General features: G+C 42.4%; 3 protein-coding genes across 4 annotated transcripts in view; 2 read left to right on the top strand and 1 right to left on the bottom strand.

The window, feature by feature from the left end:
- The first annotated feature begins 8007 nt into the window (after positions 1-8007).
- On the top strand, positions 8008-13333 carry LOC120959639 (lysosome-associated membrane glycoprotein 1-like). Its single transcript, XM_040383203.2, has 4 exons — positions 8008-8393; positions 11250-11579; positions 11658-11891; positions 11965-13333. The coding sequence occupies exons 1-4, from the start codon at positions 8330-8332 to the stop codon at positions 12297-12299; spliced, it is 963 nt and encodes a 320-aa protein (XP_040239137.1). The 5' UTR covers positions 8008-8329; the 3' UTR covers positions 12300-13333.
- A 101-nt stretch (positions 13334-13434) lies between these two features.
- On the top strand, positions 13435-16748 carry LOC120959638 (alpha-taxilin). Of its 2 annotated transcripts, none has more exons than XM_040383201.2 (5): positions 13435-13792; positions 14982-15507; positions 15578-15724; positions 15792-15972; positions 16056-16748. In XM_040383201.2, the coding sequence occupies exons 1-5, from the start codon at positions 13786-13788 to the stop codon at positions 16503-16505; spliced, it is 1311 nt and encodes a 436-aa protein (XP_040239135.2). In that variant the 5' UTR covers positions 13435-13785; the 3' UTR covers positions 16506-16748. The 2 variants fall into 2 exon arrangements, with proteins under 2 accessions (XP_040239135.2, XP_040239136.2); XM_040383202.2 differs by lacking the exon at positions 13435-13792 and adding an exon at positions 14519-14744.
- A 208-nt stretch (positions 16749-16956) lies between these two features.
- Positions 16957-26528, bottom strand: part of LOC120959637 (uncharacterized protein DDB_G0283357) — a 120487-nt gene continuing 110915 nt past the window's right edge. The window contains exons 5-8 of the mRNA XM_040383200.2: positions 21106-21814; positions 20728-21040; positions 20104-20618; positions 16957-18546 (exon numbers count right to left, since the gene is read on the bottom strand). Of these exons, the coding sequence (XP_040239134.2) occupies positions 18437-18546; positions 20104-20618; positions 20728-21040; positions 21106-21814 (1647 nt within the window). The 3' untranslated portion in view covers positions 16957-18436. The remainder of the gene's footprint in view (positions 18547-20103; positions 20619-20727; positions 21041-21105; positions 21815-26528) is intronic.

The raw sequence follows: 26528 nt of genomic DNA, 5'->3' as shown, positions 1-26528 counted from the left end.
TCAAGTAAAATTATTTAATTATTAAAACTAATCTGACTTTTGTTGGAAAAAAACAAGAAAGTTCGGTTTTGATTTCCGTCTTTTCGATTATCTATTAACCCAGTGTATGAAATTACATACGTCAGGTATCTCAACATCCACAGAAGCCCAAACAACACAATAAGAATTTGTATACTTAAGATAATGATTATACTACAAACATTTTGTTCTTTTACTATAAAATGTGTATTGTATTCAATTTTTATCCATAATCTGCTTTTTTGCGCAATCCAACCATCTACTTCCACTGCCAAACGTTGATGTTACACTGCACTGCAGTTATTTTAAATGACACCAAACGATGGCCAATTTGTTACCGGTGATCAACAGATTTTGTAATCAATATTTAAAAATGGCTCATGATTGCGGTTAACACATCAATTGAAATATATAGATTCATCTGTTTTTCTCCACATAAATGTCTATATATGCACATGAACTACGGACTTAGAATCACTCTTTACCACCTGTTACGTTTCCACTAACCAACTAATTAATAAATAATTATGAAGCCAACCACACCAACACACACAAACCGATTGTCGATTGTTCGCAACTGTGTAACTGTGCACCTTTCGTCCCTTACTTCAGCTTACCACTGCGTACCTTTTTCAGCTCCAACACTTCCGGGCTTCTTGATTTGGCCATTATTTTATTGTAATAACACTGCACCATATCTTTATCATATTCACCGAACATAAGCACTTCTGAGGATACACCTCCTGCAAATAAAGCTACCACGATTACCGTAGCTAAAAGCCTCATGCTGAGACGCTTCGTTGCACATCCGATCGCAACGGCTAACTGCCATCCCAACGCACATTTCTCCGTCCTTTTAAAGCTTTCCTTTGTCCTACATTATCCTCCTACAAGCAAGCGTCTGCCGTCTAGAACGTGCAGCGAGAAAAAGAATGCCAATTCTCCCAATTAAATGTGTTACTTTTTGTCCAAACCGGTTGAAAGAATGGAACGTTCTTGCCGTTCGTAACCACTTTTCCTTATCGGATGACACTTTGCCGTAGAAAGTAAAAAACTAGCCGTTCTTCCTTTCACCAAGCAAACGATCCACCGGCACAATGCGTTGTCTGCACATTGCCTGCAAAATATATATTTTAAAACAAATTTTCAATTGGAGAATGTCCACTGATGCATTGAAATATAAAATACCAACGATACGGAAAGACAAGTGCATAATGCATACAATTTTAAGCATAATTTATGTGTTAATGTTGTACTAAGAATAGCTTATAAATTTCAATTTAACCACAGTTTCGTTAAAAAAAAATCAACGTGTGTAAATAAATTGCAGAGTAATCGGTGCTACCAGCAATCTTCCCAAGAAAACCGTTTTATTCTCGCTACTGAATTACGGAAGCTCTTTTTTGCCTTTTTTGGTAACGCCCTCCGGTACGCTCGGATTTTTCTGTTTACGTTTTATGCATTTTCTTCCACTGGGATATTAATTTCACAATCTTACAATAATCCTGTTCTGTGCACCGGGCAACACACACGTGAGGCCGCAGACGCACGTGCGATGTTGATGAGAGGTCCTGCGATTTTGTTTAAAGTGGAGCTTTTACTGTCTGATTCTTGCATAGGACGTCTCAGTTCGTTGTTTTTACGAGCTATTATCAAACAGTTTTTTTTAATGGACTATATGAACCGTTTATCAATAAATAAATAAAATATTTATGTATATGAAAATCTTATAAGAAACGTGGTATACAGAAAGCAAAAGAATGAATCTGTTAAGTGTCTCGCCCAGACAACCATTCAAATAAATGGATTGCTTAATCGAACCGAATTCGTGCAAGAATAAGGATGCAAAGTAAATACGCAAATTGAGATGAATGGAGCGCAGCTTTATCGAACAAATGGGAATAAGAAAAGTAAAACTTAATGCATGGTAATTAGCTACGTTAGTTAGAGAATGACAACCGCTGAGCTTGCAGTGTGGAGTGCTTTCAACACTTTCGAACTCTCGGTTTCCTGATGACACCGATGACCCATTAAACGTCACACGTGTTTGTAATTTTTCTTCATGTATTTTTTATTTTGTGTGTTTTTTTTGTGTTTTTAAGCCTCTATTATTTCACCTTGTTATCGTGTCGGGATTGGATTTTTATTTTTGATATTTTGCGATTATTTTAATCACTAATCACCAAATTCACATGGATTGTTGTGTGTGACTATTGGATTCACTTTCTCCCAAATAAAACGATCAATAATAAATCACAGAAAAAAGGCAACCAAAGTACCACAAGTTTTTTTTAATATTTTTTTTAACAAATCCATTGTTTCAATTGTTATCAGAGTTTATGTGCATTGGAAGAACAATCGATGACGTGCGTTGAAGTATGTATATGTGTGCAATGGCGTTTAATAATAACTGGTAGGCTTTTAATAAATGTCTTTAACAAAATTCATAAACTTGGTTTTTTGTGTTTTGAATAAATTATTATTATTATTATTATTATTATTTATTCCGAAAGTTATCCAGCTGGCATAAGCTTACATAACATACTTATTTCTATAGTTAATGCTAAAGAACAGTGCTAACAAAAACGCATAAAAAACCATAACAAGTTTAAATGTCAATCAACCAAATAAAAATAAAAAAAAAAACATAAACTGTGGAAGCGTCATATTAAGCTATGTAAAAAGGTCCGTAAATTTTTTAAGTTTGAGTTCAAGTCGACATTGTTTCCTAGCGAGTTATAAGCACTTTAAATTTTTAATAAAGGATCGTTATATCCAAAATGTTGCTCTGTAATGGGATGGGATCCGAAGCCCCATTGAGGGATAATACAGGCTCTCCCATCCAACTCCTATTCCGACACGTCCTCGTCGTGCAGAGTGGTAACATGTGTCACCACATATCCAAGCTTGGGTACACGGGCTTGACCCAACCCCTTGGGCGGATGGTGGCACATGGCGAACCAGGAGGGGGATGGGTATCCCGGGAAACTGGGTGCCTGAACGTCGGGGGGGCAACCCGACGCTAAACAAAACGGTCACGTGGGCGCGGGGCCAGTCACCCAGTCCCATGAACCAACGACTACGGAAAGCCACAGAAATTTTCGAAACGGACATCCCGATACCGACCATACGCAATGCCCCCGGACTACTCTGAAAATGGGCTCATGGAACGTACGCACTCTAAGCGAAGCCGGAGCCTTGAAAAAACTTGATGATGCCCTAGCCACACTGAACATGGACCTCGTAGCTTTACAAGAGATTCGGTGGCTAGGGAACGGTGTGCACAACAGGCGTGGTAAGCATTGCTACGACATATACTACAGCTGCCACGACCGCCACCGCGTGCTCGGAACGGGTTTCGCCGTAGGTCCCCGGTTGAAACCCGCAATCATGGATTTCAAGGCTATAAACGATAGGCTATGCACCCTGCGCATGCGAGGCAAATTCTTTAATATAAGCCTCATAAACGTTCACGCCCCTACCTAAGATAAAGAGGAAGAGGAGAAGGACCTGTTTTACGGCCGCCTCGCTAGAATCGTTGACGCGTGTCCCAGGCATGACCTCATAATCATCCTGGGGGACTTCAACGCAAAAGTCGGTAGGGAGCCAATGTACCGCCAATACACTGGCTGTCACAGTCTGCATGAGCACAGTAATGATAATGGTAGTAGATTGGTCCAGTTCGCCGCAGCGAACAATCTGGTTGTAGGAAGTACCAAATTTGCGCGCAAAAAAATCCACAAGATCACATGGGCGCACCCGCGTGGAGAATCTTTCAACCAGATCGACCACGTGTTAATAAGCCGCCGACGACAGTCGAGCCTGTTAAACGTCAGAACTTATCGAGGAGCCAATATCGATTCCGATCACTACTTGGTTGGCTTAGTGATACGTTGTAGAATCGCCCGCCCCCGCGCCAATGGGGGCGGAGAAAACACGCAGCCTCGGCTCAACACGGACTCCCTAAGGGACATTGCTGTCCAACAGGATAAGTAAGATCCAAAATTAGTCGATCTGAATTCTATGTTAAATAATGTCCTGGTTCTTCACATTCTACTGGGGGCCTGAAAGTTCAATTTACTCAGAATTGACGGGGCGTCTAAAGATCCGGTAACAAGTTTGTGTATAAATAAGCACTGTGCCGTCTTTCTTCTATGTTGCAGAGGTTCTAGTCCAAATAGCAGGCACCTTGTACGGTAAGAGGGACAAACACAATTACGAGACCACGGGAGACGGTAAAACAATGAACGAGTGAGCTTACGTTGAACCGATTCTAGCCTATCTATTAAATATTGCTGTGTCGGAGTCCAAATAATACTAGCGAATTCTAAGGTAGGACGGACAATTGCACAATACAGAGCTTTTATACTGAATGGATCTTTGAAGTCTTTCGCAACACGCAAAATGAATCCTAACAAACGGAAGGCTTTTGAAAGTATTGCTTCATAGTGGTTCTGTAACGTTAGTCTGCTATCTAAATGGACGCCTAAATCGCGAATCACATTTTTACGCGGCACTGATCTATCATCAATTTTATAATCGTAAACAATGGGGGTTCTTTTTCTAGTGTAGGATATAACAGAGCATTTAGATATGTTAAGACGCATACAATTTGAATTACACCATGAGTTAAATCGAGTTAAGCAGTTTTGAAGGGTAAAACAATCGGTTTGATCTGATATCGGTAGAAACATTTTCATATCATCTGCATAAAACAATTTTTCGCAATCTGGTATAACATAAATAACATCGTTTATGAAAATGTTAAAAAGAATAGGTCCGAGAATACTGCCTTGTGGAACCCCGGACGTGTTGGTGAATGGTGCAGATATAGAGGAGGAAATATTCACTGTTATATGCCTATCACTTAAATAACAGGAGAAATGTCTTATTTAGCCTGTGTGATAACGGATAACGAAAAGAACCACTATAAAAGGTAGCCATTATTCATTACGGCGAATTTCCATAGAATAAACGGCTATGAATCGAACAGCAAAAATCACATTGAATTGCAACCAACTTCCAAACGGTCAAGTGATGGAAGGTTACCCACATACATACATACTGCAAACTCGTGTCAAATGCCAGGGCGACTTGGTAGCCCGTGAGGTCCATGCATTCCCGAATTCCTTTCTCTGGGCAGAAGATTTCTGCAACTATAGTACAGTAATAAAGCGTAATGAAGTTGGAAGCTTCTCATTTCACCCCTTCAAATTTTTGGTTATCGGCTGACGATCGAAAGCAAATGGACATTCAACTTTGAACTGGGAGTGATTGTGCAGCCCGGGCTAACCATTTCCTTTCCCCTTCAGCTATCTCTTTTCTTTCACTCTTTTTCTCTCTGTGTCTCTCTGTCTCTCTCTCTCTTTCTCTTTTCTTCTTCGACCTCTCTCTTCCCACGTGCAGGGAGCTAACATTCGCAGTACCGTTTAAATTCGTCACTGCTTGTATGCACCGACGTGTCGATCGAATAGATCACCGGGCTGCCCCACCGGATCGGTTGACCGCGGCTAAACAGGTTCTGTCCGTATAGCAGCAATGCTACATTTTCGCTATTCTTTCGATACATACATTCTTGTAGTGAGCATGTTATTTGTTCTAAAAATTTAAAATTTACAACTATGTGGAAACTCAAAAGCTTGAAGAGTTTATCTCTTGCTCTAATATACTTAAGTTACTTCGGAATGAGATTCCAAAATATAAGAAGAAGCATTATTATTATTGTTATTACTATTATTATTATTATTACTTTTATTATTATTATTATTATTATTATTATTATTATTATTATTATTATTATTATTAATATAACTATTATTATTATTTTTCTTATTTTTATTATTATTATTGTTATTATTATTGTTTTTATTATTATTATTATCATTAATATTGTTTTTATGATTATTATTATTATTATTATTATTATTATTGTTGTTATTATTATTATTATTATTATTATTATTATTATTATTATTATTATTATTATTATTATTATTATTATTATTATTATTATTATTATTATTATTATTATTATTATTATTATTATTATTATTATTATTATTATTATTATTATTATTATTATTATTATTATTATTATTATTATTATTACTATTATTATTACTATTATTATTATTATTATTATTATTATTTTTACTTGAATCATTTTTATTGTGGCTTATTCTCTTCTTTTACTGGATTCGTGCAAAGCCGAGAATTTTAACTCAACTGCAAACAACAAATTATGAAACTTCTGATAGATGATCACTAAAAATGATCTATGCTCATCTAATTTCATTTCATAAGGTCAATTTGTCAATGTTTGTGCAACTAAGGGAACAGCAAACGTATTACATATGTTTGAGATGGATAAAGGCACAATATTCTTGTCATATGTGTTTAGCATACATCATTATTGTTTAATAGTATGTATATTTTATTTTAGTAAAAATATCAATAATACGAGAAAGTACTATTTTTTAAACCTATTCCAATTTGGGCTGTGCAATATCCAATTTGGGCTGTGCAATAAATAGAATAAATTATTGAACAGTTGTTTAAAAGTATTTTGTTTTTTTTTTTTAATATTTTGTTGATCAAAATATACAGTTCAACTTGTTAACCAGGCGAATCAAACCTTATTTTGTGAGGCACAATTCTTAGCGATGAAGGTAAGAAATCCGTTTGTTGTGAAGGCGATTTTTTGGGTTTGAAGAGTATACTCATTACTACATTTTTTGGTGGGAGGCAGTTTACGGTGACAATCTCAAGGTGGTAAAAGAGTTTTACTTTCTCGGGACGGTCGTTACTTCGGACAACTACATCAGTAGCGAAATTCGGAGACGGATTGTGTTGGAGAATTGTTTATACTATGATATTCACCATCTGTTGATAACCAATAACCTTCGAGACCGAACGAACTGTGAGATATATCACACAATGATTGGGCCGGTGATCCTCTACGGACACGGCTCTTGGACCATGCGAGCGGAGGCTGCAAATGCTCTGAGCGTGTTTGAGCGACGCATCCTCCGGAACATGTGGCCGGTGCTGAGCTGTACGACGAACGGAGCATCCTGACGGTGGCGAAGGCTAGCAGAATACGATGGCTGGGGCATGTCAAAAAGAAGCCGGACTCATATCCCAACAATAAGGTGTTCGACAGCGATCTCCAGTTCGGCATGAGGCGCAGTGGAGCAAAGCGATCTCGATGCCTGATCAGGTGAAGCGACACATGTCGGAGATCGGAGATGGAGCACAGACACTAACCTTAGGGCCATGGCAACGCTTATCCGATGCGATTTTATCGGACGAAATTTATGTGGGATTTGACAGAAAATGTCCGACGTGCGATTTCGACGTACGACGGAATGAATTTTATTCAGTTGGATTGTCGCACCCGATGTTATCTGTGAATGTAATTATGTAGTTTATAAAGGAACAACATGACATTATGGTTAAACAATTGAACAATGGTTACACAATTAAAATCATTCAACTATTCCCAATATTAACCTAAATAGCGTGAGGCAGCAGTGTCCGATAAATTCACATCGGATGGCTACTACAACGGGCCTATGTCGGGAACCGCGTAACTCGGGTACAGTCTGTTCCCGAGTTACTTGGATGTCTTCGAAAAGCATTAACCGCGTGACTTGTGAATAAACTTTACAACTGCATACATTTATTTTTTTTTATTACGACATGTTTTTTATTTACTGCTCAATTGTTTCTATTTTTATTCTAAAATTAAAAATAATGTTTAAACTCCAAAAATATAACATACATGACGACAACAAATGGGTGATTTTAACGTATTTTTCAATTGTATTTGGAATAACGGTCATTTCAAACTGCCAACGCTGTCAGCTGGTATTGACAATCGATCGCCCAACTGACAGCGACCGCCCGTGTATGTGTGTTGGTGATTTCGTATGTTCGATGCCTTTACATGCGTTTGTGGGTGTGTGTGTGCGTGCGTTCTGCAATGATGACAGACATTGTTCTTCTATTTGGATTGCAGTCAGAACCAGCATCGAGCGTATTGGAATAATCACCATCCTCACTCTGATAAGAAGCGCGACTGGTACGCCCGGCCCGAGACCGAGGGCAGTGTAGCATAGTAAGCCCGACCGAAAAGGATTGTGTGTTAGCCACGCTTAGTGACAAGTGTGCGGTGAACAGTTTTTTTTCCGTGATTTGCGATTGTGATAGCGTAGCAGCAACGCAGCGTTGTTGCGCAGTGCAAAGTGCAGCCCCTTATTTCGCACAGCAAAACAACTAGCAGCTCAGCGTCTGCCTAGGCACGGCAAAGATGCATTCGCTTCGGACCCCGTTCGTTTGCCTGCTGCTGGTGGTAGGATTAGCGGTGTGCAATGGTAAGTACGCCCATTCGGCTGCTGACTCACCAACTCTCCCCGGCTGTGAACAACGTCGTCGGAGCCAGTGCTACTGCCAAACACATTTAACGCGATACGGGACGGCCGTATTGAAATTGTGTAATCAAATGCGGAACTGCTCCACACACACGCAGTACACAACACAAGTACGCAAGTACCTGAATCCCTTCAACTGCGAAGCTTCGCGGCCGTAAAATCGCTGCCTTCCCTTTCCTTCTTCTGCGTTTTCCTTGTCAACTCCCTGTCAGCCTGTGTAAATATGGCTACCATGATTATCGCCCGTATGCATCTCATCGGCTCAATCCTATATGGTGATGATAGTGTCAGCAAACACGCACACACACGCGCAGCACCACAGCGTAGCACGGCCGCTGGCTCGAACAAAGAAAAGCCCTCCGTCCGATGGCCTATAGAGCGCACCAGGGGAAGGGAACGGAGCGTTGCGCTAAAGCAAAATATAATTACAATGTAGCGATCAAGCACTTGCCCGAGTGCTGCCCGAACTGGACACCCTCGGAATGGCATTGCATTTGTCCTTTAATTCCGTTTCGGGAGAACCTTTTGGTGGCCCTTTCGCCACGGACACCAATGGTGGATACAATGTGGGGGTCACACGTTCGATGTCGAGTGTCGTTGTGCGGCAACATCATACGCACTACGACGCACTAGTGTGTGTCAGCTGATTTTTGTTTTGTATATGCGCTGCCAATACACCACCCCCTTTTAACCCCCCCCTTAACCATAAACGAGTTGCCAAATCGCATATCGGTCTTGCGCTGTTTTTTCTTCTTTTTAGTTTCGTTTCTAAAGCATCAAGGTTGCATTGAAAAGCGCAACAAGAGCATATATTACCGTCAGCAGGCTAGCAGGCGCAGAAAAGTGTACGCTAATAATCGATCTACTTACACGAACACATTTAAAAGGAGGAAAAAGAACAAGCCTGATGCGTATTGAATGTGACTTGAAGTCGTCGCCACGAGAAACAGGCTCACGAGAAACCACACGTACGGGCAGTGTGTGATGAGTCAGAAAAAGAGTTGAAATGTTTTGCTATTTTATTGTACACAAAGAGAACTGGAGAAGGTGTGAAGAAGGGTGGCATAAAAAGTGTGACAATGTTTTTCACTCGACCAAGAAGCCAAGCTAACTGATATTGTAAACAGCGGGTGAGGTTCATGTTTCACTCCACAGTGTTGCTGTTCTTCGAACTGGAATTTTGGTAAATGATGATTACAGACACACTGATTTAACGGCCCTGTTATTGACAACCAAAACAGATAATTTTTAAAGCAACAGGTCTAAGCATTAAGTCAGTAAAACGCCTAAATTGCCTGTTTAAAGCAACAAAAAAGCATATAAAAGAATCTGCTCTAGAAGCAGTGTAAATTCAATTAGGCGTCATCCATAAATTATGTAACGCTAATAGGAGCGGGAAGGGGTGTCGTCCGTTACGATTTGTTACACGGGAGAGAGGGGGAGTTTAACTCTGGGTACTTTACACAATATTTTTTTTAACTCGAATAACAAATTAGTAATCATCGAAGATTCTCCTTCGTAACTTAACAACCTTTGCGATTGTGCCGGGCTAAAAAGTTTTTTGCTACTTGTTATGTACCACGCAGACGGAATTTGGTTACCACAGGGCGGACCGACGGAAACACATACCAAAGGATCGTCGCAGTAACGTTGCATTCCGTTACTGTGACGACTTGAGTGGCAAGTTGTAAAGGCACGCATTGGATGATAGAAGCATGCGATTCGAAGCAAATGGCAAGAGATTCAACTGTAAGGCCACTGCCAGATACACCGAAAAACCTTGACAACCGAAAAGTAACGCTTGTTATTGTAAACAAACAAAAAGTGAGTTTTTTTCCTCAATTTTGATGAGAATAACTGGAATACTTAAGTTTATTTTGTATTGATGTTTGCCACTGCAGAAGCATACTAACGGCAATTTCGTTTGAATTTTGCTCGCCGACGGGTGGACCAAAATCAGTCGACCGAAAAAAGAAGCGTTACTATGCGTTACATTGGTAAATTTGTTCGTTGCGGTGGTTCTTCTGTGTGTCTGGCAGCGGCCCAAAGGCACGCACTTGATTATAGTAGCATGCGATTCGCAGATAACGACACGCGATTCGCGATTCGCGCAAATGGCAAGAGATTCAACTGTAACGCTAGAAACAGGAGTAATAATAATCTAATTTCTTTCAATCCCAATTCGTTTCAAACAAACTGAAGATGGAGTTAATGCAGTTAGCTTAGTTAGTTAGTTTTTTCACCAGTATTGATTATTGATTGTAAGTTTATGCATACATACATTGAAAATGCAGCCGAAACGCCTGCAAATAGTACCAATTTTGTTCGTAATTTGTAAAACATGCGTAACATATAAAGCATCACATATTATGTGAAAGAGAATAATCAATTTGATGATGGTACAATATGTAAGGGGCTCGAAAATTCATAATTTTCGCGTCACGTAATTGATGGATGACGCCTTAGAGCCTCGCTGTAGGTTTTATTCAAAAATATTTCTGTTTTCATTTGATTTCCTACTACTCACAATCTCACAAAACAATCTCATGATTCAACCGACCACCAACCGTCGCCGAAGAATGTGCAATCAATAATCATGCAATGGAGCAAGCGCGATCGTACACGTCGTGCCGGGCAAACTGGTGGTGCTCTACGATAATACCATTCGAGTGTGTCGCTTATCAATAATAAAGTAGCGATGGATGATGCTATGCTTTTAAATTTCCTCACACAAAAAATTATCTTTTTCGTTTATAACTTTTGTCTTTCGCTTTTTTTTCTCCCCCTCTGTGCTTTCAGCTCAATCGGAGCTCCCACCAACGACTGAGGCAGTGACAAATACTAGCGATGTACCATCTAACACGACTACGCCAACCACACCGACGACAACTACAACGACGACGACAACGACGACCACCACCACTACTACTACAACGCAGAAACCGACCACTACCACCGCTCCCTCGACTACAACGGAACCGGCCCCGTCCACCACGACGGTTGCGCCGACACCGAAACCCATGCCGGAACCGGACATGGGCAGCTGGAGCTACACGGACACGAGCAAAAACGAAACCTGCGTCATCGCTCAGATGGCCATGCAGTTCAACCTGAGCTACTTTGACACCGGTAAGTGCATCGTTCGTAGGGAAATTCTCATGCGGCATAATGCATAATGCACTGTTCCACTGTTCCTATCTATTTTAGACGGCAAACCGGTGAGCGTGCTGTACAATCTGCCCAAGGATGCGATCGTCAAGTCGGGCCAGTGCGGGAACGTGACCGACTACATCGAGCTGAGCTGGGCGATGGACAAGCAGAGCAACAACTACAGCTCGCTGCGCATCGACTTTGCCCTGAACGGCACCGAGCACGAGTTCGCTTTCACCGGGCTGGCCCTGCAGCTGCCCGTTGTCGGCGACTCCTTCCCCAACGCGAAGCGTAAGTTGCGGCCCGGTGCGCCACTTTCTAATCTTATCATGCTAATCCGCTCCTTCTCCTCCACCATTTGCAGCGCAACAGCAGCTGGTGCTGAGCAACAACCAAACGCTGTTCAAAACGCCGCTGGAAATGTCCTACCACTGCAACAAGGCGCAGCAGCTGAACCTGACGTCGGCCGCGGCCGGCCTGAGCGAGCAAACCGTCACCGTCACCAAGCTGCAGCTGGAAGCGTTCCACCGGAAGTACAATGGCAAGTTCTCGATCGCCAAGGACTGCGAAGCCATCGACACGCCCGACATTGTGCCGATCGCGGTCGGCTGCGCGCTGGTGACGCTGATCATCATCATGCTGATCGCGTACCTGGTCGGGCGCAATGCGGCCCACAACAGTGGCTATCTGAGCATGTAAGAGCATGGTCTCTGTACCCCCTAAACTACTGGCTCGTGCAGACTGTGTGTGCGTGTGAAGTTCCCATCCCCAGTTTGTTGTAAAGGATCGGTCCCATCAGGCGCAGGCAAACTCCCTCTCTCCCTCCCGCATACTACGGTATTCTGACAGAGCAAGCATCGTATTTGCAAGTAATGATGACGATCCTTCCCTGTCGCTATCTTTAGTTGAACTCTTACAGCCCCAATTTAACAATCTCTGGATAAATGGGCGTCTTTTCTTTGCCTGTGTGGTGGTGGTCGTCGACTAGCAAAACAGTTGCGGGACAGTGGTTGGGTTTGCGCATAAGATTAGAGGCGTCGTCAAATCGGTGTTGCGTTTTGATATGGAAAAGCATCGTGATAAAAGGCCAATTAAAACCATTTTTTTTTCTATTCTCTATCCAAAACAAACTACCAGCGCAGCGCTAGCACGAATTTGTATTTTTGTTTTTTCGGACGGAGCTAAGCAATTTTGACTTTGGGGCGATGGTTATTAATTGGAGAAAAAGGTATTGATTTCCCGGACGCGTTTTGATTCTGTACCGTCCGTTAAAACAACAATTTTGCTGCTGCTGCTGCATGCTATTATGTGAATTATTTACGGCAAACGGGAAAATGGTTTTTGGGGAATGGCATTTTGCTGATTGTTATCCGTCGACTGGCTGAATGTGAAACTAGAATGATAAATAAACACACACATACAGTACAACAGAGGACACACAGACACATACTTTCACCGTAACATATGGCGCGTACCCGTACACCAACCAAAAGCCGTTAGAGAGAGGCATTAGATAAAGATTTATGTGTGCGAAATGCGATGACGGGGTGTTGTTGTTTTCGACTGCACCCACACTAGTAGCAACCGTCAGCCGTGAACAAATTACATCCACAGAAGAAAAACAAAACCCTAAATTACACACAACACAACAAATTCACATCAAATTTCGCCTATTACAAAATATAGTAGAGTAATTTTTATGAAACAATAAAAAAACGTATTGAAACACAAAACAGCAGCACAGTGTTCCAAACATGAAGTTCATCGCGATCGGCTGAAGATCGATGTTGATCGCTCGCACCAACGGGAAGGGGAAGCAATGGGATGAATTTTCTTTGCACAGAAAACATAGCATAACAAGCACACACAAACACATCATCCATTTGAGGGCGATGTTATCTATTTTTGGTAACGCGCGCAGAGCGAGAGAGAGAGCACATGGCAGAGGCAGCGATTCGTGCTGAACGCCCAGCATAGCTTATGCCCCGTGCACGCTCACTTTCCGGTGGATACTGTGGCGTGCGTGACACGGTGCAATAACTAGATCACCGGTCGCCGTCAGAAAAAAAGGTTGCGCGTGTGTATATGTGTATGTGTAAAAAATTAACTTCTAAATTGTAAAAGAATTGTGAAAGAATTGTAAAACTTTGCAGAAATTACGTAGAGTGTGTTTCGACAACAAAATATGGCAGGTAAGAATGTTTCCCCTCCTATGGTGGCCGTTCACATTGTCGGCGAATTACTTCGGGTTTCGGCATGTAAAATTTGCCTCGTGCTTCCGTGTTGAAACATTCGCTTTCCTCACTACACGTTCTCGTTGCTCAGTGTTGGTCGAGTGTATGGCAGGCGATCTTCGACAAAGATCATGATCGGTTGGTACATGAAATTATAGCACAATTGGGATCGTTTAGAATAATTGAAGGGACTTTTACCTATTGCATAGTGCGTAATGCCTTACATGACGGGGTCTGCTGGATGTTATTGGTATATAAATAGCCCCCGCTGAAGCTACACTGTTCGGCGTTTACGCCGAGCGTGTCACGGGGAGGTTAAGAATTTAATCGACAAACTATGAAACTTTTTCGAGGAATGAAGGTTTTGTGCAAGACCAATAATATGCGATGGAATAGTTTAGAAATGCGGTTTTCAGTAAAAAAACATAAATCAAATACGAACCATTCTCTGTCAGTAAATGAAATGCAGCGAATTTGTACCTATGTTCCATTATTCACTAGTAAATCAGTAGTGTCTTTTATTACGATGGAAGGAACATTTACATGAATACATCTAAAAAACTGCTGTAATAAAAGGTAATATTTAAAAAATATTTAACGACCGAAGAAAAACGGTTAAAAACATAGAAATGTTGAACCGCACACAGTAAACGCGCACACCCGGTCGAAACGTCAAGCTGCTGTCAGAAACAACGGTTTTGTTTACAAACAACGCAGTAGCATGCGTATTGCTTGCGCTGTAAAAAAAAACAGGCAGCAAAACCGCTCGACACGTAAAATATGCTAATACACTCTTGCGGTCGTTGTTAAGCTGTTGAACAGAAAGAGTTTGTGGATTCAGCGGTGTAAACGTTTATCGGCAAAGAAAACAAAGATAGTTGTACTGTGCTGTGCAGTTTCCTGCAAAGAGGTAAGGACTGTGTTGTTGTTCACAAGCTGCATGGATGGCGGAAGATGGTATTTACATCTAATTACTGCCCAGTTGCCGGCTAACACTGAGGCAGGCAAGGAAATGGGGGGGGGGGGGGGTAATCCGTTTCCTTGGGATATTGATTAAATAGTATCGAGCTGCGATTTGCGAAGCGAACGAAACGACGGCGTCCAAGTGTCCCTTACACACACAGTCACCATCTGTCCTCCATTACAGACGTTACTAGTAAACCCGGCAACGGTATGGATGTACAAGCTGGCAACGGTGAACCGACGCGCAGCAATGCGGAAGCGAAGAAGCTGCTGCGCGAGGACAAGCAGCGGGAGGCCAAGATCGAGGAGCAGCTGGCGAAAGCGCTGAGCGGTATGACGGTGGAGGAGAAGTACGCAACCGTGCACAAGCGGCTGGTGGAGTCGGAGAAGGAAAACCGGCGCCTGGTCGCCCTGCACAAGCAGTACGATCGGACGCTGGAAGCGTCGAAGCGCGAGAAGGAAAATCTCATCCTCGAGCACGACAAGATGGCAATGACGAAGACGAAGCTGGAGGGTCTGTGCCGGGAGCTGCAGCGGCAGAACAAAACGATCAAGGACGAGAGCCTAGCCCAGATACAGCAGGAGGAGGAGAAGCGAAAGGAGACGCAGGAAAAGTTCCAACAGTCGCTGAACGACATACAGGCGGTGATGAACGAGAACAACGATAAGAACATGAAGCTGAAGGAGGATAATATGGAGATGGCGAAGAAGTAAGTTGGTGGTGGTGGGACAGTAATGAAGGGGTAGATTTGAAACGTAATTTGTGGACTTTCGCGGCAGGTTCAAGTTTATACTGGAGCAGTACGAGCTGCGCGACCAGCAGATGGACAAGATGAACAAACAGATGGAGCTGGTGACGCAGCTGAACGATGCCAAGCTGGCGAAGCTGCAGATGCAGGCAAACAGCGAAAAGGAGCAATTCCTGGCGTAAGAAGGACTCCAGTGAAACTTGTGTGAGATGTTGATTCTATTCTCCTTCTTTTTTGTTATACAGGGAGAAACTTGTACTAATGACCGAGCTGCAGAAGGTGAAGAAACAGTTGGCTGACTTGCAGTCGGTCGAGTCGCACCTGCGCGGTCAGGTCAACATGTACTCCGACAAGTACGGCGAGTTCCAGGACTCGCTGAAGAAGAGTAGAAGCATTTACGAAGGCTACCAGGAGGACATGAAGAAGGTACTGTGTATGCTGTCATTTAATCTTTCTCTCTACTAAAAACCACACATCGACGATTCCCTTCGCTCGCCCCATTTTAACAGATGTCGAAAAAAATGAAAACCCTCGAGAAGGAAACGATGGCGTGGAAGTCGCGCTGGGAAACGAGCAACGCCACCGTGCAGAAGATGCTGGACGAGCAGATCGAGCGGGAAAAGCACCTCACCAAGACGACGCGCCAGCTGACGCAGCTGCAGAAGCTGTGCCGCACGCTGCAGGCCGAACGGGCCACCTATCTGGCGGCCCTGAAGGAAGCCAACCTGCCCGTACCGGCGGAACCACTGGAGGAGGAGGAAAAGCTGGCCGAAAGCGCCCCATCGCCACCGTCGGAAACGAGGAAGCAGAAGGTGAAGCAAACCAATGCCAACAAACAGGTGAATGGGCATGCGACTGAAAAACCAAACCCATCAACGCCTGCCGGCTCGGTATCGTCCCCCGCGAGCCAGGAGCAGGAATCAGCAGTGCAGCAGGAAGTGTCCGCGGAGTCGAGTTAGTTTTGTGGTTTTGTTCCAAAATTCTTTTATTTCACGAATACGTTTTAATTTATTGCACCCGATTAGTGTTTGTGTTGTTCGTAATTTGCGCGGTCCGTTGTGGAGACTTCTTTTCGTCCAATCCCCGTTTGTACTGTTTGTACTTTTTTTTTCGCTTTCCGTTTGCGGCCACACGTGCAGCCGCCAGCGCATAATGTAACGGAATAAATCGTAAAAAAACGCCCCCGTAACAAGTAACCAAAACTCACCATGCTCTTTTTTTTACTTTATTTTACCTTTATTGTATGCACTTCTTGTCTAGTCAGAACACACGCAGTTCGTTTTCCGTACGCAATCGTTTAATTATTTTCAAAACATAACAAAAAGGCGAAAGAAAAACAGTAAGACGACACCACTAAACGGTTTGCTTTTTTCACATTCAATGGTTCTAGGCTCGTGATAACCGTTTTTGCTCTCTCTCTGTCCTCTCCTTAATTTTCCCTATTAAAAGCAAGCGTTCGAAAATCAAAATCACTAAGCTGGGTTGTTTCCCTATCCTTTTTTTCATTTTTGCGTATAAAATCGTATAATAAGTTTAGTATAAGGGGTCCGACTATACATACAAACACACACAAACACACCAACCAGACTTTCCCTTTTTGGAACAGTGAGTTGTTTTGTTTCAGCACTACACTAACGCCTAATTTTCGATGCTCTAGTATCTCTAATGAACGACAACCACGTGGTAGGCAAGACACGTTTACACACAATGTATGTAAAATTTTGCTAAACATCCAAAAACGCCCGCGACAACTACGTACCTATCGCACGCACGCACTGAAGCATTTGCCTGGTGAGCTGTATGATGTATGATTGATTTATGGTTTTATGGGCCGCCTAAGACTTAGCGCACTAATTCAATAGGCTCTAGCGTATTGATTTCCTTCTAACACACACACACGCGTACAGCAATTTACAGGTTTTTTGTTTGTTTGTTGCTTTGTGTAATTTTAAACATCATTCACAAAATCGAAGCTAATTGTATGTTTGAACCCTCCGCCGCTAATGGTTCAAAACGCAACTGAACACGCAATAAGCTTGACGCGATCGCACTGATTATTGCAAATTGTTACCTACAACAGTTAGTGTACTTATGCTACTATTTGGATACTCGTGATGCACAAAACGTCACGCACAGAGACAGAGAGAGAGAGAGAGAGATGTTGGAACAGCAACCCTACAGAAACTACGCTATCATTCAAAAGTCCGAATTCAAACCCTTTTCTACACAGAACTACGCACATGGTAAGCGCTTCATATCGCACCGCAAATACAGCAAGTACAACGGCGAATGGCTTTACATTTATACTGTATAACGTGTTTTTTTGTTTCATTTATATTTAACTATTTGTAAATGCTCGTGTTTGCTTCGGCGAAATAGCCACAGTCACTGGGGAACTGTGCACAGAAACAGAAACTAGTGTTCAGAACACTGGACAGGTGTGGCAGGTGTTCTAAGTGGTAGATTTTCGAGCATATTACCGCGTTTCACAAAGCTGATCAATGGGGCCGATGGGGATGGACGTTAAAGGGAGTTAGTTTCTTCTCTCGTAAATTAATCTTCGTGCACGAAGAAAGAGAAGCACGTGCGCAATAAAAGGAGGGATTGAGGAAATATGTGCACGATCGTTCGATCGTCGTCGTCGAGGTGCCTTTCCGTTGTACTTGCCGTATGGTGGGATGCGCAGCGCAATAGCTTACTGTGCTTTATAAAAAAATGGGGATTGGTTTTTGTTTCCTACTATTGTTTGTTGCTCTATATTAGCTGTATTTGCAATTATTTTCGCTATCGGGTTTATTAGTGTAGTGTGTAGTTTGAAACAATTGGGGGGAATGCCTGTGCATCGGCCAGCAGTCCGTCGTCGTCGTCGTCGTCGTCGTCGTTTCACCTTTTACACTCTGGTCGGTGGTGTGCCGAGGAAGGGGATGCGTTTCGGGCTCGGCGTGTTGCTCGTCCACTGGCGGGGTCGCGGCGCCTGCTGACAGTCGGAATAGGAACGATCTGCGGATGATAAGGAGATTTTTTTTTAAATAAATTAAATGTTTGTGAATATATTTAAGTGCTTTTTAAAAGAATTATTTGATTGTTTTCTATAATTGTTAGATTGATTTCCCATATTTTTTATATTTTTTCTTTAACTTTTTGAAGATCGTTAAACCACTTTCTTGTCTTTATTGCAGGGTTTTCTATGATGTTTTATGTTGTTATTGTTTTCCGATGATTTTTGGTTGCTTCTTGAATTGATTTCGAATTCGTTCAACAATTTATTGAGTTTTTTTACATTTTTTAAAACATCATTTGATTTAAAAATGCTAACGTTTCATACGTTTTTGTGTATTTTATTTTATTTTGACAATCTGGTCTGGTACTACATAGACTATGACTCTTGCCACTAAGATTCTATATGCTAAAACTAATATTGCCTATTACCGATGGCGTACGAATCTAATATCCTAGTTTTAAAGCTCTGCGTAGTCAAATGGAAGACGAAATGAGAATTGAACTGTCTACACATTGTCCAGGGAAGGTCGTTGTGTCAGGCTAAAGTTCTCCTATACTCATTTTGCAGAAATGTACGTTAGCTATGGGTTCTGGCTGATGCGTAAATGGAAATATTTTTTAAATTTTATATTTTAATATTTAAATCTACGTTGCACAGATTCAATTTTCGCCCAGATCCCTATTGTTTGAGGACACCACACTACACAGCTGAACTCAAGGATGGATCGGACTAGACAATTATACAATGACTTTAAACACACAGAGGATCTCTAAATTCAGTAGATTGTCGAATAACGAAACCTAACATTTTATTGTCTAAATAGTTGGGGAATTGAATTAATAATGGGCAAAATCGCTCAGAGTCGTCCGAAGTCGGAGTCATTCGGAGTCATCCAGAGTCTTCCGGAGTCGTTCGGAGTCGTTCAGAATCGTTCGAAGTTGGAGTCGTCCAGACTCGTACGGTATCGGTTGGAGTCGAAATCGTCCGGAGTCTGCCGGAGTCGGCCGGCCTTGGAAACAAAGACCTGTATAGGATGTGCACACGCAAAGTGAAGCACAAAAAAAAACAACTAAATGAAATCCCTGATCCCCAAGCACATTGCACCAGACGGCTCCTGTTGACTCCGGCAAACTTCGATTCCAGTCGACTCCAAACGACTCGGGTCGACTACAGCCGATTCCGGACGAATCCAAAACAACTCATGCCGATTCCGAACGATTCCAGACGACTCCGGACGACTCCGGGCGACTCTGGACGACTCCGAACGACTCCGCCTCCGGGATCGGAGTTGTGGGTGTGCTTCAACGAGCACATCGCGAAATTGAATATCCTTTCTTTTGGTGTAAGATAAGCCATATTCGGATTAATATTTGATGACATAATTTAGCAGAAAACCCCAAAATTTTACGTTCAATTTCACTGGAACCAGGCTTAATACTAAATCATAGAAAAATCCCAAACATTTATAAAAAAGACCAATTAACCATGGGAACATTACACCTTTTTTTGTGGTAGGAAACCCTGCAAGTCTTCCTGTTCCCCCTTTTTTCACCTACCTCTGAATTTCATTCCCTGCGATTCGTTGATGATGGCAGCGAGGGCCGGATGCTGCTGGTAGCGATCACGCTGCGTCGAGCCCGTGCCATTACCGCCTCCATTGCCGTTCCCCGACAGGATCGAGGCGCGATCGCTCAACGTTCCACCATTCCCATTGCCATTGTTGTTGTTATTGTTGCTGCTGCTGCTGTTGCTGTGGTTGTGGTTGTTGTTAAGCCCGTTAAAATGCTGATGAATGTTGCCATTGCTGCCGACAGCGCCACCGTTCGGATGCTGATGCACCACGTGCTGATGGTGATGCGGATGGAAGTGTTGCGCATGATGGCCGCCAACACCACCACCACCACCATTGTTGTTGATTTGGTTGTTATTGTTGTTGAGGGTGTGATTGTTGCTGTTGCTGCCGTTGCTGTACTTGCTCTGGTCGAAAAACTCGGCCCGTACCGAGCGGAACGAGTTTTTGTTCTCCTCCGTGTTGCGCGCGCGAAGGATCTTTTGCTCCTGCACGCTGTAGCTGATGGGTTGCGGTGGTTGCGCAAGCGAGAAAGAGAAAAAGGCAATTAATAATGAAATTCACTTGTGTTTTATATTAATCTTTAGCACAGCTTTTAGCACAAACTTACCGAGATCCGTAGCTGTTCAGATGGTTGTTGTTGTTGGTGGTGGTGGTGTTGTTACTGCCACCGTTGCCGTTAAAGTGCTGCACGTTGACGTACCCGTGGCGGATGCTGCTCGCCGGCGAGACAAGCGTACCACGGGACGAGCTGATGCCGGTGTCGGTCGTCTTGTCCTTGCCGAGGAATCCGGACCCGTGCGCGTGATGGTTGTTGTACGCCGAGGCAAAGTAGATGTTGTCCCGGCAGCTCGACGGACGGTGGGTGGACGGTGGCGTATCGAGCCCACTGTCACACCCGGCATAGTCCAGATCCGTTAAGACTGTAGGAGTGAAGTTGTAATTTAGCAAACGAAAAGATACGTAACAGCCACTCGAAGATACTTACACGAATGCCGGCTACTATCGTTCCCGCCCGGACCGAGCGGCCGTCTGTACAGATCGTCATTGTCACGGTAACGGCCGCCACGGCGCAGCTCCACCTCCTCCTCGAGATCGTCGTGCAGCGTGTAGCTGTGGTTGCCGTTGACAAAGTTGTCCGCCAGCTTCTTCAGCGGCGAGTACGGGAAGCCATTGTACAGGCTGCCGTTGTGGCTGCTGTAGCCATTGCTCGAACCACCACCACCACCACCGCCGGACAGGTTGTGGCGTGCGTTCGGCACCTTCTTCGGCGTCGAGTGGTTCGTCAGCAGTCCACTGCACAGCCCGTTCTCGTTGATCGAGCTCAGGTCGGGCACGGAGTCGGAGAGCAGAATGTGGTTGAAGCGCTGGGCGCCCGTTTTCTGATGCCGGGACATGAGCCAATCCTCGATCGCACCGGAGTAGGTACCGCCGAGCCCGAGGTGGTTGCTCTGCAGTGAGGCCGCCGACACGGGGGCCGCTAGCGAGGCGCGCGATCGTGGCCCTTGCGTCAGTCGAAGAGCACGACGCCGCTCCTTGCTGCTCAGCGTGCACTCCTCCAGCAGCTCGAACCAATCCTCCAGGCCCTGGTCGCTGCGCAACAGGACGCGCCCTTCTCGCGAGCCGAGAAGCAGGCCTATCGCGCTGTACGACCGCCGGTTCAGCCATTCCACCTTTTCCACGTCGACTAGTTTGATCTGTTGTGTGTTTTTTTTTGTGGGAGAAAACAAATCAATACGGTTAGAAAAAATGTGATAGAAAATGGATGCGAAAAAAGGGGGGAGGGAGAGTGTAAACTAATGTTGAAAACGCTAATCATCGGCTAATTAGTGGCTATTCATCGCCGGCCAATTGGTGGGTTGCGACATCAACCTGATGGAGGTTTGCAAGCTCTGGCTGATAAAGGGCTGATGGCGTATTTTTAGAATTCTAAATCAATTACCCCAAATGAATCACAATCGATGGGCTCATTTGTACTGCATTTGTGCTGTGTGTGTGCGCGTGTGTTTGAGCCCGAATTGATGACACGATTAATTAGGTCAGAATTCAATTCCGTTTCCATTTGGCAATAAATGGACGGTCGTTTAGAGCATTTGTTCACTCTACCTTGGACTGACACTGCTCACCCTATCATTCCAATAGGAATTAAAGCGTGGAGTTTGAGTTTGTTCTTTTTTTCTTCTAACGATTGTTGATTTGTGTATTATCCTTTGTGTGAAATATATTTTTTGCACACGAACATGAAAAATGAATGGGGAGGTGAATGAAAATGTGGTGAAAAATGGAAAACAATTAGCTGTAGCTGTTTAGCTGGGCTCGTTAAACTTGCCATTGATATGAATGAGGTGTAATTACCGCCGGCAGAGGCTTTTTGTTTGCGATTTCACTTGTTTCATTGAAGGTTTGCGTTTGAATCTTTAAAAATATTACTTTGAACTGATTAAAACTGAGTCTAAAATACATAATGATTTTTTAATAAATATCAACAATTAAAAACCAATAGTATTATACGGATTTTTACTTTATTTCAGACAAATGTAACTCTTCCTCGCATTTATGTTGTAACAAAACATACCTAAAAGAAGAAAGAAGCGTTACGACTTATTTATTAAGGGTAATATTGGCATTACCAACGCAGCGGCCTAAGCAACGGAGGTTACCTACTATCTGAACACCACATGCTACTTCTAACGATCTAACATTAATTGTAGTCAATTGTGTTAAATAAAGCCAATAGCTGATTGGCACTAATGCCACTTTGATTCTAATCAAAGTATGAATAGGACGAGTTTAAACTTCTAGACATATACAGCATAGGTTCGTGAAACCTCTATAAAGTCGCCTCTTACGGTCGATACTAAAATGTTCAGTAGTGTCTAAGAATCTTGGCGGGAGTAGCTACACTTAAGCAACAAACACACTCTGGGCAACCAGGCGGCAATTATTGAGAGAATGAATATCTAATATCAGAGGAAAACAGATGGAAAACATTCTTAAAGTAGTACATTCTTACATACATAGAAAAAACATTACATATTTTCGCACTCTTCCAGATTAAAATAAATAAAACCTCTCATGACAATAAGGCATAAAGGAGCTCCTGGGACGATTAATTCATGTTTTTGATCGACGATGGTCTCGATTGCAAGGACGATAAGGCTACAAATACGAAAGTGCAGTACAATCATTGTTGGACGCTTGGACTTCAGGCAAACTTTGTGTATCTGTGAAACAGGCAATCACACAAACTTTGTATAGTGGCTTTGACTGCTCATGTGCATGATTGAGCAAACAAATGTATTACAAACTCTGTTCTAAAAATACAAAAGTATAAATGAGAAAAATTCAGATTTTTTTGTTAAGTTTTCCAGATATACCTTTAAGACGTAATAGATAACTTGTCAAGTTGCTACAGTGATCTAATCTGGTTAAGGACAGGGCAACTGACATTTTTCTTACACCAAAAACTGGCTAGTATTTGAATATAGTTTTGATTTTTTACATTACCGGAAACAGCTGGACATCCTTAACTATGCAAAATGTGTAAACTTGATTACACGAACACTATAGATTAAATAATGTACTAACTGACTATAGCTAATAACATAATGTACTAACTGCCATATAAAACGACAGATGCAAATTAATCCCTAACGAATTCAGTAATATGTATTTGGCATTCGTAAAAAGATATTCATAAAATATGCGATATAATTTTCGGGACTTTTAAGGAAACTAGCGGCCCCAATTCTGTCCCCCGCTTAGGGCTCCGAGATGGATAAATCCGCCTCTGCCTAAATATTAAGCACCGTGTCATGGTGTGTCAATAAGGATTCGGCGAGTGTTTTGTTTTTTTTATTTGACGAATTTTAGTTACTCAAGCCAGATCGACGAGAGCAAGGGCACGATAAAACAAACCAATTCCAGTACTGACTAGACGAATGACTTGAAATCATAAAAATAAACACTGTAGAAAAGCGACGAAGACAGTGCCAATATACTTTAACAATAGCATCCGTTTACTGCCAAACACGTTTCAGCCATAAACTCCAAGCCTTTATGTTTATACAAAAAGGTACAAAAACAATCTAGTTGTAAGAAGTTAATTAAATGTTCCTTATTAAGTGTTTTTACAATAACGGATAATTGAGTGAAGACGGAAGCCGTGGGAACAATTGACACTTTTTATACTTAATTGGTAATAATGTATAATGTATCCATCTTATCTATCTAATTTAATGTATGAGAAGTATGAGGTATCAAATTTGTTAACAAAACGGGGGTTTGATCGTGGGCACACTTGTAATAAGATGTAATTAGAGTACAATGGATATTAAGATCATACCACCAAAGGGGGTAAGACACTCTGCCGCTTAGGGAAAATGGGAAATGAAACATTTGATCTATTTTGCTTCTGTCATCGATTACTTTCGCAAAAGCAACCAGAAGTCATGGACAACTATTCAGCAAATGGAGAAATTGGCATTTAAATTATGCGAGGAACGAGACACCGTGGAACATAGCAGCCATAAATTGTGCTGTTCCTCGCACGAAGCTGGTGCCTAGTATAGTGCCAAGGCTTAAAACAATGGCTTTTGTGTTGGCCATCAACAACAAGAAGAGCGACACCTGTGCGACCCTTTTTGTCATTAGAATAAGGATTCTATGGTATTTCAAAGATTGTGAGGATCGATAGCTGATTTTGACTTGGCGGTAGTTCAATAAGTCAAATCTCAAACCTGATTAAGCAATTTCCTAATGCGAAATCCTAAATAGTCTTTATTGTAAATTCTGAAACAACCTCAGCTTCTCTAGTTCTTACATTTTACGATTTATTGACTTAAACTCCATCTTTAAAGCATATCCGAAAGGCCAGGATATTTTTTTTTTATGTATATGACTCAGGCAGTGGAAAGCGATAGTCAATGTTATAATGAAGTCAAGCCTCTTGAATTTCTAATTTTCCATTTAAATTTCCATTTAAAAATCAGCTGTAAAGCTTTCACTTACATCCCAATCCTATGCGGAAATTGTGTCGATTTGTTGGCGAATTAACATAGAATTTGACAAAAACGTTATGTTCTATCTAATTCTCAAAATATATTCTTCTAAGAAATTTGTATGAAATAAGACCTGCGCGTATTTCATGATCTGTATATTTATAATCTAGATATTGATGAACTAGTTAAATTTACATGAATTTTGAACCAAAATGTAATAAATGTTATTAAAAAAATATAGTTCAAATTTTAAGTGCGATAAATGTAAAACAGAAATATAAAATGATTACACACGGATCAAACAGCAAGAATTGCTTATTTCGTTAATTAAAAGGATCAATTAAAAGCATGGCATTATTCATCCTTTTCTTCAACCCAGAATTTAAACAATAAATTGCATTAAGATCTGCACACAAATTAAATGAACGAATAATTCCCGCTTACAATAAAACATCTCCAGCATCATGTAAAAAAAAGCTCCATCCCAATGACACTACCCATAACGTAAGACTCATCCCCCAACAGGGAGTTTCACGTTAATCGATGTACTGATTGCTTCTGAGTGGAAGTCAACGGCGCGATAGTTTCGCCCTAATCCCTCTTCCTCCGCAAACATCCTTCCTGGGGATTTACTACCATTTCAGCACAGTCGCTCAACACCGCACACCAGCACTGCAGTATAATAACACAAAAAGATGTTAATAACTCCGCGCGCGCTCTCTACGTGTTTGATTAACGAAACGCGAATTGAACGATCCCACACTCTCGGGCAGGGGGCGTCAGAGTTCATTGGATTTGCTGATTGAGTTTCAGTCGTTTATCCACATTTCTCGTTAGTTCCTTATCTTGTTTGTCTGGGGACTGAGCTGAGCTTGCTGACCTGCCAGCTGAAGCACCTGTTCGGGGTGGGCGTGTTTGTTGGGGCGAGAGTTTGTTGAATCCCTTTTTACGGTTCGCTCGTTACAGCGTTCGTTCGCGTTTGAGCTGATTGAGTTGATTCTGACTAAACGCACTAAACTCATTCCATGAGTATGTGTGTGTGTGAAGGTGAAGGCTTTTTAAAAGGAGCAGTCGGATTATCGATGCACTACGACGTCTCGTACGCAGGTCGACAATAACGAAAGGACCGGGTGCACCGAACCCGCCCGCCCGTAAGGCGAATCAATTAAAAGCAATTTATATGCACTCCATTGAACAAACATTTGATTTTTGCAAGTGCAAAGCGCACTTAATTGCATTTCCACTCCTTCGGGACGATGGTTTTTTTTTGTACTTTTTGCGCACACTGCACGTAGATGCTGCAAATCCCTGAGCACCGTGACCGTGTATCGTCGGAGCTCGCGAACCCACCCTGCCACGGCCCACGACGGCTTTCTTCGAGTGCACTTTGCGCGTTGCATTGTTTACATAT

This window comes from Anopheles coluzzii, chromosome 3 (assembly GCF_943734685.1).
Source record: "Anopheles coluzzii chromosome 3, AcolN3, whole genome shotgun sequence".
NCBI lineage: Eukaryota > Metazoa > Arthropoda > Insecta > Diptera > Culicidae > Anopheles > Anopheles coluzzii.
This window is presented reverse-complemented; position numbering and strand designations above follow the sequence as displayed.